The sequence below is a fragment of the Etheostoma cragini genome, chromosome 18, assembly GCF_013103735.1.
Source record: "Etheostoma cragini isolate CJK2018 chromosome 18, CSU_Ecrag_1.0, whole genome shotgun sequence".
In the NCBI taxonomy this organism is placed as follows: domain Eukaryota; kingdom Metazoa; phylum Chordata; class Actinopteri; order Perciformes; family Percidae; genus Etheostoma; species Etheostoma cragini.
In genome coordinates this window covers 12,216,914-12,232,045 of record NC_048424.1, presented here as the reverse complement: position 1 = coordinate 12,232,045, position 15,132 = coordinate 12,216,914, and the positions used below count along the sequence as shown (strand labels likewise).

The following is a 15,132-nucleotide window of genomic DNA, read 5'->3' as shown; positions in this document are numbered from 1 at the left end:
AGTGTACACAAACTTAAAATAAACACTAAAGGCACCAAAATGTAATTAACACTTCTTGGAAAACAGTATGCAGTTTACTTAGTGTAGCTTAGCATCAGCGATGGGAAGTAACGAAGTACAAATATCCTAATACTGTACTTAGATTTCAGTTGATTTTTCTGATATTTTTACTTTTACTCCTTACATTTTAACACAAATATCGGTACTTTCTACTCCCTACATTTAAAAAAACCAATGGCTCTTTATTTTTGTATTATCCAAGGCGTTATCATGTGGGAGAATAGCGCGGACACGTGCCACACGAAAAAAAAAAAAAGAGACTAGTTGTTCGGAGGATAATCGGCTGATTTTTGAGCACACACCCATACATGTAGATTCATTTAAATGTCAAGGGGAAGATTAAAAAAGAGAAACTGCATCTGTGAATTCTCACAGAATCACAATGGAATTCCTATCTTGCTTCTCAGTCAGAATCTTAGTAACCTGGAGTCCCAGTCTCTGTCACAGTCATCATAATCATCTCTAGGAACGTGTGTGGTCCAGGTAGCTTTGCATGAATAATGGATGTCATTCGTAAGGTTACTTTTACTTTTATACTTTAAATTAATTTCCAAGCCTATACTTTGTTACTTTTACTTGAGTAAAGAAGTCAAATCTGTACTTCTACCTGAGTATTTTTTTAACACAAGTATCTGTACTTTTACTTGAGTACAGGAAGTGTGTACCTTTGCCATCTCTGGTTAGCATTTCTCCTTGTGCTCATAGGACTATAAAACATGAAGTTGTGTCTAATTCAATGGTGAGAAAAAAGATTTAATCTTTAACTTTAAATAGGACAAAGTTTTTAAGCACATGGACTTGAGCCTGAGGAAGACACTGATCCTACAGACCTGCTCTTCTTTCTCCTAAAGGTCCATTTGATCTGGAAGCTGTTCTGGAGCTGTTCAGCTAAGGGGGTTTAACCTGTTTCCATGTTTTTTTCTTGGCACGTCCAGGACAATGAACTTCTATTTCCAAGGCCAAGAATTAACTTGGAAGCTACACTTTTATTAAAACATAATAGAGAAGTCCAAGTTTTACACACGTTACACTTTATTACAATCAATAGAGAGAAGTCTCAACACAACTGACTGATTGGACCACTTTATTTATGGTGTGGATCCGAGCTGTCAGACCTGTATCTTTAATGTCTTTTTGTGAATTTAGAGTAGTGGTGCTGATTCCTCTTAGTCTACTGCACTGAGCAGTATAATAGTCGCAATAACTGAATACTTTGTTTTGTTTTTACACTAGCTGTGGAGATCTATTTAATGAGCCCTTATCAGTACCTATGAGAACCTTGACTTTATAACCAATGCCTGGGAGAATAATTAGCCTACCGCTGCTGCACACCATAGTGCATTTTATTGTGAAATGTGACAAGGCTGCTGTAAAGTAGGAGGAGCAGTACAAAGCCGACCATTTAGGATCCATGTGGTTAAACACATTACCTGCAGCAGTCATTTTCTCAGTCTATTGTATTAGTTTGATATCATAGGTTTGCAACCATGCCAAACGCCTCAGAGCAGCGCCCATACCTGGTTCTGGAGAACTACATTGGAGGGAAGTTCAGCCCTAGTCGGAGCCACATCGACTCCTACGACCCGTCCATTGGAGAGGTCTACTGCAGAGTGCCTGACAGCGGCAAGGAGGAGGTGGGTCATCCTCAGACACACAGGAGAGAGGCTCATGCAATATTACTTTAGGATTGTTTGTTTTTGATACTTTCTCTGCAGTAACCTATTTTTTATTGAAAATGATTACACTACTTTCCTTTAATGGAAAAGCCCTACAATACATTTTAATTTTTGTAAAGATTTTGTTAAGGTTTTCACAGACGTGTGGTGAGGTCTATTGGTGATTGTATTGTTTGTCTTTGGCTGTGCATTTGACCTTTATTTGGTATATGTTGTTCCTCTTTTAGTACATGACTCATGTTGCTTTCTGTATTTTTTTATTTTGAGTAATCATTAATCATTTTTATGTTCTGTTCACTCTATAAGATAACAATCATTTTTAATCTCATACATTTCACAAAGGTACACTTTATTGCAGGGATATTGTGCTGGACTGCATTTAATTACAAGCATGGATATTTTTGACAAATTTAATTTTGCACAAATTTCTTGCAGACGGCCCAGGAAAAGAAAAGGAAAGAGTCACATATTCTTGTTGAATATCCAGGTTCTTCCAGGCAGCATGTGCTACAGTGTTTCAGAGATTATAGTCGGAGAGAAGCACCTTTGCTCTGTACAGAGTCAACAGTGGAGTAATCATTAAACACATTCCCAAACTTTTCCTTGGTGGAATAATAAGGATTGACTAAACAATTCAATAAACCTTAATGCTTTGCGAGTAACAGTCGTGAGATATCATACCGGACTAATTGTTCTTGTATATTGTCATATCAAATTTGTTAGATATTATCAAAATGTACATAGAATCCCCCCAGTGTACATTGTATTTGTGATCCCACTGCACAGGATGTGGCCTCGATGTGGACATGAAATGAGAGTTCAAGCAAAGAGGAAGTTCTAGTATTTCACAAGAAAACTTAAAAAAAAAAAAAAAAGGTTATGTCTCAAATTCCTTTAGTCATCATTGTCGCCTAATTTATCTTGGGATCACTTGGGTGGGGGTTCTGAGCCCCGTGTTGAGAACCACTAAAGTGTAGCACCACCGGAAAATTACACAGCACAGTGTGCTAAAAAGAGTTAAAGTAGGTTGATTTCCGTCTGTAATGTCCAGTCTTATGTCCCAAGCTAAACTGGTTTGATTGTATGCAAACTGAATCTGCGGCTTGGACATTTTCACACTGGTACAGTAAGGGGAATAAAAGTCTTTGTTCCCCTGCTGATTTTGTACATTTGCCCACTGACAAAGAAATGATCAGTCTATAATTTTAATGGTAGATTTATTTGAACAGCGAAAGACAAAATAACAATAAAAAATCCAGAAAAACACATATAAAAATTGTTATAAATTGATTTGCATTTTAATGAGGGAAATAAGTATTTGACCCCTCTGCAAAACATGACTTAGTACTTGGTGGAAAAACCCTTGTTGGCAAGCACAGGTCAGATGTTTCTTGTAGTTGGCCACCAGGTTTGCACACATCGCAGGAGGGATTTTGTCCCCCTCCTCTTTGCAGATCTTCTCATTAAGGTTTTGAGGCTGACATTTTTGCAACTCAAAACCTTCAGCTCCCTCCACAGATTGTCTATGGGATGAAGGTATGGAGACTGGCTCGGCCATTCCAGGACCCTAATGTGCTTCTTCTTGAGCCACTCTTTTGTTGCCTTGGCCGTGTAATTGGGTCATTGTCATGCTGGAATACCCAGCCACGACCCATTTTCAATTACCCTGGCTGAGGGAAGGATGTTCTTACCAAAGTTTTGACGGTACATGGCCCCGTCCATTGTCCCGTTGATGCGGTGAAGTTGTCCTGTCCCCTTAGCAGAAAGACACCCCTAAAGCATAATGTTTCCACGTCCATGTTTGACGTTGGGATGTTGTTCTTGGGGTCATAGGCAGCATTCCTTCTCCTCCAAACACGGCGAGTTGAGTTGATGCCAAAGGGCCCAATTATGGTCTCATCAGACCGCAACAATTTCACCCAGTTGTCATCTGAATCATTCATTGGCAAACTTCAGACGGGCATGTATATGTGTGTTCTTGGGCGTGGGGACCTTGCGGGCCCTGCAGGAATTCAGTCCTTCATGGTGTAGTGTGCTACAAACTGTTTTCTTTGTGAATATGGTCCCAGCTGCCTTGAGATCATTGACAAGATCCCCCTGTGTAGTACTGGGCTGATTCCTCACTGTTCTCAAGATCATTGCATCTCCACGAGGAAAGATCTTGCATGGAGCCCAGGCCGAGGGAGATTGACAGGTCTTTTGTGTTTCTTCCATTTGCGAATAATCGCACCAACTATTGTCACCTTGTCACCAAGCTGCTTATCATTGGTCTTGTAGCCCATTCCAGACTTGTGTAGTTCTAAAATCTTGTCCCTGATATCCTTGGAGAGATGTTTGGTCTTGGCCATGGTGGAGTGTTTGGAATAAGATTGATTGATTGCTTCTGTGTACAGGTGTCTTTTATACAGGTAACAAGCTGAGATTAGTAGCACTCCCTTTAAGAGTGTGCTGCTAATCTCAGCTTGTTACCTGTATAAAAGACACCCGGGAGACTAAAATCTTTCGGATTAAGAGGTTGATCAAATAGTTATTTCCCTCATTACAATGCAAATCAATTAACATTTTCGACATGCGTTTTTCTGTATTTTCTTGTTATTCTGTCTCTCACTGTTCTAATAAATTTTCCATTAAAATTATAGGCTGATCATTTCTTTGTCAGCAGACCAACGTACAAAATCAGCAGGGGATCAAATACTTCTTTCCCTCGCTTTATGGTGCTAATTGACACTTTACTCCCCCCAGGTTGAGGCAGCGGTGGCGGCAGCCAAAGAAGCCTTCCCCAACTGGTCCGCCCGCAGCCCAGAGCAGCGAGCACAGGTTCTCAACAAGCTGGCAGACCTGTTGGAAGCCCACCTAGAGGAGTTGGCTCAAGCTGAGTCCAAAGACCAAGGTGTCATATACTGTAGTGTTTTAACGCATGTTGTGTCAGTCAATAGCAGTTGGAAAGTGGGTCAAAAAGAACATGACTTCATGCTAAAATTCTTGTACAAATGTATTTAATATCCAATTTTTTAAAAACCCTTCAGTGCAGTATATGTATAACAGTAGTAACTGATGAATGATAACATGCTGCAAAACATCACTTTTTTTTTCTTCATTTTTTCATTGTTTTTTTCATTGTTGTTGGGGGTGTCAAATTAGATTGAAAGGACCTTTCTGTTTAGACCAACAGAATCAAAAGCAGGATCGCCAATTCCCCCAGTATTTTTCCCCCTCTCCAGCCCAGTCTATTTGTGCACGTCCAAAGGGAAAAAAGCCAGACACTGTTGTTTACCGGCTGGTGGCATGTAGCCAAACACACAGGCTAATCTTAGTTTACCGGTAGCCTGCAGCATAACTTTTCCAGACAGCATGGGCACTGTCGGAGTTGCAGATGATGGAGAAAATACAGAACTGGAAAATCTTTCTGCTTCTCTGAATGGCCTAATATTGGCAATTTGCATCTCGCAAACTCTGAAAGACTAGAACTGTTGTTGCAAAGTATTCATCTGCCAGTGAGTGACTCTTATTGTGGCATTGCCATCCATGTTGACAAACATGTTTGAATTGAAAGTCAAATTGAATCGTGACTCTCTGCTAAATGTTTTTGCTTTATTGGCCAGGTAGTCTATGTGTGTACATAGGAATTTAATTATGGTGTTTTGTAGTTGTAAACACACAGAAATAGACAGAAGGGTAAATAAGGCCAACAAAGCTGACTTTAAACAGTTGACTATTATTTATTTTTATATATATATATATATTTATATTTATATATTGCTGCTTTTGTTTTTTGTATAATCCTTTGTAATTCCTTGTTTATTTTCCTTGTACATGCCACATTACAAAAAGGCTGGACAGATTAAACAACATACTGATTATTAGTACGAGTAGTAGTAGTAGGATAAATAAAAACTGGGCCTGTGAATTAGTGTGAGATATGTTGTGGGCCAAGATGACATTTGGCCAGAGAGGGTGGCGCTAGAGGAAAGCTAAAGCATTATACAAAATGAACAGAGATTGGGCCCTGTGTGGAGCATGAATGCTCACTCAATTTCTTAGAGAAGATAAAAGGACAAAAGTTCATCAAAAGCACTAAGATTTATATATATTTTTATTTGATCTGTTATCTTGGTAGTTAATGCACATAACTACCAGGGCAAATTAACGTAAAACTTCTCAACTAAATGAAACCCAAATAAATTGTACAGTACGTTAGTTACACCATAGCCATGGTATCAGGCTCTTTTCAAGAAGCGAGTGCTGTATTATTTTCTACTGTTCACCTCTTTTGTATTTTTGGTGTAACAATACAGGTAAAACATTAACATTTGCAAGGACTGTGGACATTCCTCGATCGGTGTACAACTTCCGTTTCTTTGCGTCATCGTTGCTCCACCACACCACCGACTGCAGCCAGATGGACCACATGGGCTGCCTGAACTACACTGTCCGCTGCCCCGTGGGAGTGGGTGAGAGCTCAGTGTGTGTGCCATAAAATTGTTCTATTTGTGCTTCATGTGTTTAGAAATGATAATGATGATATTGTTGTTGTGTGTAGCTGGTCTGATCAGCCCCTGGAATCTCCCCCTGTACCTGCTGACATGGAAGATTGCACCTGCAATCGCTACAGGCAACACAGTGGTAGCAAAACCCAGCGAGATGACCTCCGTGACTGCCTGGATGATGTGCAAGTTGATGCAGCAGGCTGGTAGGACTACAGCACCTACGATGCAATAGCAATCCACTTACTTAAAAAGAAGTCAGCAAGAGTCTCTCATGACTTATTGCACGTAAAATATGCTTCTCCTCAAAACTTTTAACTTAATTTAGATGAGTAATAAGATATTTGCATTCACTCCTTAGTCACTTTTCTACTTCAAATCAAGTTATAGCTCACACAATCAGAATATTTTCTCAATTTAGGAAAAAATTTGGTCTGCTAAAAACCTTAAACCACCTCTTTACCTGAGCCTAGTAAGATCAGATTTTTTGAGCGTGGCATGGGGATGGAATTCAAGTTCTTAAAGATTTATATCTCGATTTACGTCATTTAATCAATCACTCAAATTTTTACAGGTTAGACATTTCGTACAGAAGGGTTACCATCTTTTCCCTGAAATTTCCCTCAGCAACATCACTAGATACAACCTAGTCACAAGGGCGCCATCACAAGGACCTATGAGACATTAGCCAATACAAACACTCAGCCTATGGCTAGCCTTAGATCACTCTAGAAACTAGATCTCCTCTTCCTGAAAATCAGCTGCTCTACCTCCTCTATAGATATGGGCTTATACAATTTATGGTTGTTTACCGTTTCGTTTTACCATAGCTAAACTGGCCAATGTTTACCTCAGCATTGAACCCACTTGTGTTTGGGGCAAACACCACCTTTCAACTGGAAGAGCTTAAAACCTCCGTCTTAGGTCAGATGGATCAGGGATAAAATGTTTGATCTTAAGTTGGAGAAGACACAACTCCCCTTAATGTTTAATGTGGATATTTTCAGGAGAGTATGGATGAGTATGGATGATTTACTCTGATAATGTAACCAGTGTATCTGTAACTTGAATACCTCTTAGTATGAGTCTGGAAGGGCCCCAATTTATATCAATTGTAGGATGTGAGTTATTCTATCTGTATATTTTGTGAACTATGTTGAAGCTGTTTGTCTGTTTCTCTTTTTGATTTAAAGGTCTTGTACTTACTCTTTTTCTAAATTATATTTTATCTAGAGGATCTGGGACGGAGGGAGTGGGGGGGGATTCAATATGTAAAACTATTCAATATGCAATTTGCACACATGTTAAATCTGTAAATGTTAATAAACAGATAAAAAAGAATGTTAACAAGAAATCCATAAACCTGTATATCTCTGCAGGTGTTCCTCCAGGAGTAGTCAACATCGTATTTGGCACTGGGCCAAAAGCAGGCGACGCCCTCGTCGGCCATCCTGACGTCCCATTGGTTTCCTTCACTGGCTCCACGGCAACTGCTCAGCGCATCACAGAGCGGAGCGCCCCTTACTGTAAGAAGCTCTCACTGGAGCTAGGAGGTAAAAACCCTGCCATTATTTTTGCTGATGCAAACTTGGACCAGTGCATCGAGACCACGGTCCGCTCCAGCTTCTCCAATCAGGTAAGAGAAGAGTGTTTTAAGACTTGATTTTAGGCTTTTTGCTTACTTTTACTATTGCTGTCATTATTTGTTTACATGCTCTTGGGAGGGTAATTACACAGAACTGTGGGTCAACTGTTTTGTGCTAATTTAATTGAAAATGTGTTAAGGAACATAAACACTTAAGCACATCAACTCAGAGAGAAAGATTTTGTCAAAAAAAAGCAAAACTCAAGGTCCATAACTTGTTCTGGTCTTCAATAATGTTTTCTAAGTTGTAGTTGTTAGTTTGCTCAGTGAGTTCAAAGATAGTAAAGGTAAAGGATCCTTTAATTGAGATTTTTCTTCTTTTTTGTGTTAAAATGCGTATCAACTAAAGTATTAAAGAAATAGTTTCACATTTGGAGAAATACACATTCCTGGAGGCCAAGAAATAGTTAAGCACATAACCCGTGTAAATTAATGAGTTGTTATTGTATACATTTTTAGATTTTATACACATTTGCTTGCTTTAGAGGTGCTTGTTCGCAGACTTTTGTTACTGTCGGACAGATCCTTGCCAGCTGTTTACCCCTTTTTTTAGGTATTTATGCTAAGCCAAGCTGTCAAGCTGCTGGCTGGAACTTCATTTTTAACGAACAGACATCCAAGTAGTATTTAACTTCTCATATAGCTCTCAGTAAGAATACTAATAACCTTGTTTCCCAAAATGTCAAAGGTGGGTCCTAGCCTACTTGATTTATTTTTTGTCTTAAGGAAGTGTTCCTGTAAGAGAATCCATATGTCAAAAGCAAACTTTTAATAAACTGAACATCAGCTTTAGGCCTATGTTGCACATTTCTAAATTATTGTCACACACAAGAAAACACAAAGCAAATTTGTGGTCACACATTGCAAGAAAGTACAAAGGGTTCAAAGGGGCCAAGCAGATCATAATTTCCCAGTGGACCCTTAGCAGGTTAACCTGGGAATGGACTTTATCTGTTTCTTCAGAGCAGTTATACACATGTTTTTGTTGTCTACATGAGTAGAGGTTAGTTTTATTCGTATCAATAATGTCAATAAAAACCAGTATGAAGAACTGTGATATGTGACGAGGATGCAGGGACATGGTAAGTCCACATGGGGGCAATCACAGTCCATGTTTTGTCACATAGCAGATGCTGAAAACAATGTTCTGAACAATCAGTGCTTCCATCAGAATCTTCTAACTTCCCTTTCTTTCCTTCCCTCTCAGGGAGAGATCTGCTTGTGCACCAGCAGGATTTATGTGGAGAGGAGCATTTACTCTGAGTTTCTGGAAAGGTTTGTGGCTGCAGCTAAGAAGTGGAAGACAGGTGTGCCCTCTGACCCCAGCAATAACAACGGGGCGCTTATCAGCAAAGAGCACCTGGAGAAGGTGATAAAAAAGAAACTGTTAAACGCTGTGAAAAAACACTTTTCGATTTGTTTTACATAATTATGTACCTGGTAATAGTACTTTGCCTTGATCCCAAGGTTCGAAGCTTCGTTGCACTGGCCAAATCTGAAGGCGGCATCGTCCACTGTGGCGAGGGAGTTGACCAGCTGGAACTCCCTGAGCGCAACGCCAAGGGCTATTTTATGCCAGCCACCGTCATCTCAGGCATATCTGACAACTCCCGTGTCATGCAGGAGGAGATCTTTGGCCCTGTCACCTGCGTCAGCCCATTCGACACAGAGGATGAGGCTGTTTCCAAGGGCAATGGCGTGCGTTACGGTCTGGGGGCGACGGTGTGGTCCAGGGACGTTGGGAAGGTTCACCGGGTGGCCAGGCGGATACAGGCAGGTATGGTGTGGACCAACTGCTGGCTGGTGAGAGATCTAAACCTGCCCTTTGGAGGGATGAAGAATTCTGGCGTGGGGAGGGAGGGAGGGAAGGATTCCTACCACTTCTTCACTGAGGTGAAGACCATCACGATCAAACACTGAGGGAGGCGGGAAAGAAATGGATTGGAGAAACGTTGATACAGTTTTGTAGTTAATCTTGACATTTATCAGCCTCTGTCAGCAACTCTTAGGAATTTCAATTTTATGTTTCTGCACCTACCCTCTCGGATTATTGGAGCCCGTAATTACGTCACATTTATAAAATACAAAGAGTGGAACAATACAGATGAATATACAAGCAGAAATGCAATAGAAATGTCAAGTAAAGAGGAAATATATCACAGTGCAAAACAATGTAATATGCTTATTAGTAGAATCTTCTTGCAATATTGAAATGCATTGAGTAGTAAGTTTTATGGCTTCAGGTTTGAAGAAGTGCAGACCGGAGAAGGTTAAACCAGATAAGGCAGGAAATTATTTATTGACCCATTTCAAAAGTAGAAGTCAAGAGGACAAATTATGAAGTTAGCTTCATCCTAAACATTCTTTTTAAAGTTTTGCAGGTTTGTGTCCTGCATGATGGTTCAGCGAGCAGTGTTGACAGGAAGGCATGCAACCACTGATAATCCAAATAGAAAAGTGGAAAGGTTAGTAAAGTAGAGCTAGTAGAGTATGTGCCTCAGGCTGACCAAATCCAAAAAGCAAATCATTGTCCACTGGTACTTCTTCAGCTGTTTTTTAGTTTTTTTTTAAAATTAACACACACATTATATACACATTATATAAATGCTAGATGTAGGTCAGTGTGTTTTAATGGGCACTTTAAAACTACATTGTTGTCTGTGGAATGCCGTAACTCTAACACAATGTCAGCAAACGATAGATGTCAGATCCTGGGTCTGATCTAAGTGAACAGGTCTGCTGACAGATTTGGTTTTAATTTGAAAAGTCTCATATTGTTATCAGCAGGTGTTATCTGTTACATCTGATCACCTGGTCAAAGTCTGATCTGTTAAAGAATGTTTTACGTCATGCAATGTGAATAAATGACAAACTGTGTCGTGTGGTAGTTTGACATGTTTGCAGAGAGGAATAGGAATGTCAGCAAGTCAGCTGAGTGAACTGTTTGACCGTCTGACTGAAGTTAGCATGCTAACATTTGCTAATTAGCACTAACCACGTAGTACAGCTGAGGATGATGGTAATGTCATTAGTTTGTCAGGTATTTCATAAAACAAAGTATCGGACAAGTTCAAATTGTGACCTGAAGGTTTTGTGAGATAAAAAGTCATCACAGTTATTAAAGTTTATTGTGAAGGAGACGTGAATGTGTGTACCAAAAGTAAAGGCTATATCATTTTTTGGGGATATTTCCATCGGTACTAAAGTAGTACTGAAATCATGTTGAATCTGGTACACATATGATACAGTACAATCACATTTTGATTGTGTATTTTTTCTTCAAAAAAAGGAAATCTCAACTTAGAATGATGTCACAAAGCTACAGCTCATTAAATAGTAGCTAATTTAAGTGACTTGGCAGCCAGTATATGTTATATTCAGACAATCATTTAAGTAATGATCAAAATCTGCCGACCACAACCACCATTGTTTCATCTTCCTCCTGATCCTGATCTTGCATTTTTCAGCACACTCCCCCCTGCCTCTTATTAAACATGTCTCCTCACAGGCGCCTGGATAGTTCAGTTGGTAGAGCAGGCGTCCATATATGGAGGTTTACTCCTTGACCTAGCGGACTAACCGGGTTTGACTCCGACCTGATGCCCTTTGCTGCATGTCTTTAGCTGTCCTGTCAAAATAAAAGAATAAAATGCTCCAAAAAATAATCTTAAACATGTCTCCTCACCTTGCTAATCATCATGTCTTAATGCAGTGTGAGATGAGACTGACGTGTGCAGTGTGTCATGCATGCATAAGAGCATGTTGGCGTTGCACTCTGCCCCATATGAGCCCCCCCGTGACGGTTTAGGAAAAGATGGTACAGGAGGGACAGGCCCTAATTTTAATGCGAGTGTGTAAAATCACGTCTCTCCAGTGAGGTGTATGTGACATTTACCACAGAGGCAGTGTGTGTGTCCCACCCTCTGTGTTTTGACTAGGGAATGGGTATTGTGCTGTCTCACGCTGCATGATTGCATACGCACACACACACACAAACTTTTTTGCCTTCCTAGAACATAGCGTGTGATGGAATGGATACCACCCACAAGTCAGGTTAGGAGGTCTAAGGCCACACACACACACACACACACACACATCTTACAAACAGAATAGGAACAAAGTAAGTCAGCAATTATTTCATTTTCCTCCGTTTCCTCCCTTTTTCCCTTATTTATCTTTCATCTCCCCCTCTTGTGAATGTTTCATTGAAAAGGAAAAAGCTCATTGAAGCAGGTCTCGCCCCGCTGTACGTGACTTTGAGGACAGCGCTGTTGGCTTCAGCCAAACCAAGCATTTAACTTTCATTTTACTTATCGGGCACACGGAAAAATGAAAATAGAGCATCCTTCCATTTTATAGCCAGAAGGAAACTGCAATATCTAGCCCTCCAGAATATCTATTCTGTGAAGGATCTGTTTTCATATCGGCTGCAGGGATGTCATAGGCCTCCTGCAGACAACCTCCTCATTGATATTTTGGCCACAGCCAACACACAGCCATTTTCTCTCTTTTGGCCCAATGCAATAAGTCTGAAATGTTATCTCTTTTATGGGTTTTAATCATAAATGTACACACAGTATTTGATTTTCTGTTTGGAATAGGGTTTGTGAATGTGTGTATGAGAGAGATGCAGATAACAGAAAAACCAAAGGACAGAGAAAGGCTGGTTCGACCTGGAATTGTTATGTTTCCTTGTGTCCCAGATTCCACAGCTTTGTTTACGTAAATCAATTTAGCTAACTCAACACTGTCCAGAATGACACCTGGAATCAGAGTTTAAATCGCAGGTTGAATGCTTGCTCATTGAAAAGAAAGGTCTTTTATTAATTCTTATGAGAAACAAAGTAGAATACCAAACAGTAGAGACAAAAACCAGCATCAGTAGTTGCCCTTCTTCCCATGTCTTTTCATTATCCCGGCTGTGGCATTTTCCTTTTTTCTTCTCCTATTCTCTGTCTTTGAATGTCATGTGTCAGACACAGTAGGCTTGCTTTTTTCTCAACCAACCCCTCCTCCTCTCACTATGCTTCTGTCTCTCAGGGCCGTCTGTCACATTTTGGTTCAGGGAATTTTCCACAGCGGGCGGTCAGGGTTTTGTGGCAGATAAGCCCCGAGATGAAGCTGAATCCTGAGAAAATGCTGTAGTTCAAGCAGGTTAAGCAAACTCAGCTGAGAAACCCCACGTGTATGTGTAGAGGGAGAGAGACTTACTTACTACAGAAGGCTGAAAGTCTGCAGCAACATGCCAATCTCAGGTGCATTACATTTACAAGCCTGAAATGACAGCTGAAGCTAAAGCTAAAGCTAAAGCTGGAGACACATGCAGTCTACCTACTAAGGTAGGTAAAAAAACACAAGGCCATGACTCAGTAGATGAGTAGTAATAAGTCAGATACTATCTACCCTTCCCTGCATTTCACATCATAAATAGCAAGTATTTAAAATATTTAGATAGCATAACATACTGACGTGTTTTGGCTTTGAGCCAGGACCAACTGAAACCTACCTTTCTGTGACTTGCATTCTGTAAATAACTGTGATTCGGTTACATAGCGTGTTCTATGCAAACCTTTAGGAATCTGACACAATTTTTTTCTAAATGTATCTCCTTTTTTCTCTTTTTTTATATCTTTTTAACTATTGAGGGAACAGCTCAGTCTCATGGCAGTTCGGGAAATGGTTATTTAAAAGTATATTCTATATAATATATAAGAACTATTGATTCTTGTACAGGGATACAATTCTCTGTTTTTTTTGTGGTGGTGAGCACTAATTTTTAACTAATATCTTTCATTGGAAAGTTTCTTTCGTGATAACAGCACGATTACGGCAGCGAGCAGTATTGAATAACTGAAAAGCCGATTAAGGAGTTTGGTTGGAGGGGGTGGATGGGTCAACCAACACAGGACTTTTATCCCAGCGATCGGGAATCGTGTCCCGCGCGCTGGGATAAAAGTCCCAAGTCCCATGTCAGTTCCTTTCCCCGTTCTTTTTCTCCTAACCACAACCGTCCGATTGTTGTTGCTGTCTCCTGCGTGGGACAGTTCCCACGTCCCGTTGTTGTAGCGGCTGATCGTGTCCCGGCGGCCGTTGTTGTCCCCCAGAGTGGGCTGCTGCAGCCGAGACTCATGACAGTTCGTAAAATGGTCACGTTCCCATTTTGTGATGACCAGCACAAAATAAATGCAAAAATCGTGTCCCTGTTGACGAATCAATAGAAAAATAACGTGAACATTTCACGAAGCGGGTTGAAGGGAAATACCTGGCTCTTTAGCTGCTAAATGCTTAACCATGTTCACTAGCTAGTAGCTAACAACTGGAACCAACGCTGATGTAGCAGAAAAGACAATGAAAACAGCAAAGCTGCAGGCTTTTAAAACCAAAACAATGAGCTAAAAGATGCTCAAACAGTCTGTAGAGAAGAGTGGGACTGCATAGTTGGATGCTAATGCCCAGGGGTTTCATCATCACACTTGACATCTTTTGAAATAGATATCGTTATTTAACTATCACCAACTGAAACTCGCCTGCATCTGCTCACCCAATATGGTTGAAAACAAGCTGCACGCCTTTTCTGCAAATTATCTTCAACTCCATTCAAATGATTCCCTAAAAAAGTGGCCTTTTCGCTTTGCTTTGGAGTTATAACTTGAGTTCCTTAGTGATGAGCTCTGTTTTGCTAACGTCACTTTTCGACAAGCAGGCTGACATGATATTGAACAACATCATTGCACTGTAGTTGCCAACATGTGTTGGCCTAGATCTCCTCTTTTTAATAAATTGAGTGAATGATGTTTTTATCCTGATTATACATCAATCACAGCATTATACTTCACACCATCTGGACTGTAGGTTTCTGTTTAACAGTAATGTAAGAAACAGTCCCATTTTACCTCTGGGAAGACATCTTCAACGTACTTATCCATTTTATGTAAAGACATAGTGGGACACAGGATTTTTCCATTAAAACAGAATTATGACAGTAGGTTAAATCCACTACTGTGCTCAGGTCTGACATTTGTCTGCTTTAATGAAATAACTACACTGGCACATTTAAGGCAAGTTTGAGAAGGGCATGACATTGGGTCTTTTAACTTCCACTGTGCAAACAATTAAAGTGAGGCAGTCTTCTTAACATGTTCCAAGTCAAATTACACCACTGTGGACAAACAGCGTAAAGAGCAGAGGGAGGATGATTTTGTCTGGTTCAAAATAGAGCACAGTGCAAACACGTGTCACGATCTTCTTATCATGCTAACAATGTGAC

General features: G+C 40.2%; 1 protein-coding gene and 1 long non-coding RNA gene across 2 annotated transcripts; one reads left to right on the top strand and one right to left on the bottom strand.

The window, feature by feature from the left end:
• Positions 1-1,430: 1,430 nt before the first annotated feature.
• On the top strand, positions 1,431-11,426 carry aldh8a1 (aldehyde dehydrogenase 8 family, member A1). Its single transcript, XM_034900493.1, has 7 exons — positions 1,431-1,694; positions 4,479-4,626; positions 6,032-6,187; positions 6,277-6,426; positions 7,600-7,856; positions 9,073-9,234; positions 9,333-11,426. The coding sequence occupies exons 1-7, from the start codon at positions 1,548-1,550 to the stop codon at positions 9,783-9,785; spliced, it is 1,473 nt and encodes a 490-aa protein (XP_034756384.1). The 5' UTR covers positions 1,431-1,547; the 3' UTR covers positions 9,786-11,426.
• Positions 11,427-12,676: 1,250 nt separating this feature from the next.
• LOC117961664 lies at positions 12,677-14,883 on the bottom strand. Its single transcript, XR_004660460.1, has 2 exons — positions 14,759-14,883; positions 12,677-13,004 (listed from the first exon to the last, which is right to left on the bottom strand). It is a non-coding gene; the product is annotated as an uncharacterized LOC117961664 (long non-coding RNA).
• Between the last annotated feature and the right edge of the window lie 249 nt (positions 14,884-15,132).

Bases quoted from the DNA above. Each gene is read 5' to 3' on its own strand.
- aldh8a1 (XM_034900493.1), top strand. From the start codon at position 1,548: ATGCCAAACGCCTCAGAGCAGCGCCCATACCTGGTTCTGGAGAACTAC. The intron at 1,695-4,478 runs GTGGGTCATCCT...TACTCCCCCCAG, and splicing joins CTGACAGCGGCAAGGAGGAG to GTTGAGGCAGCGGTGGCGGC. The intron at 6,427-7,599 runs GTAGGACTACAG...ATATCTCTGCAG, and splicing joins CAAGTTGATGCAGCAGGCTG to GTGTTCCTCCAGGAGTAGTC.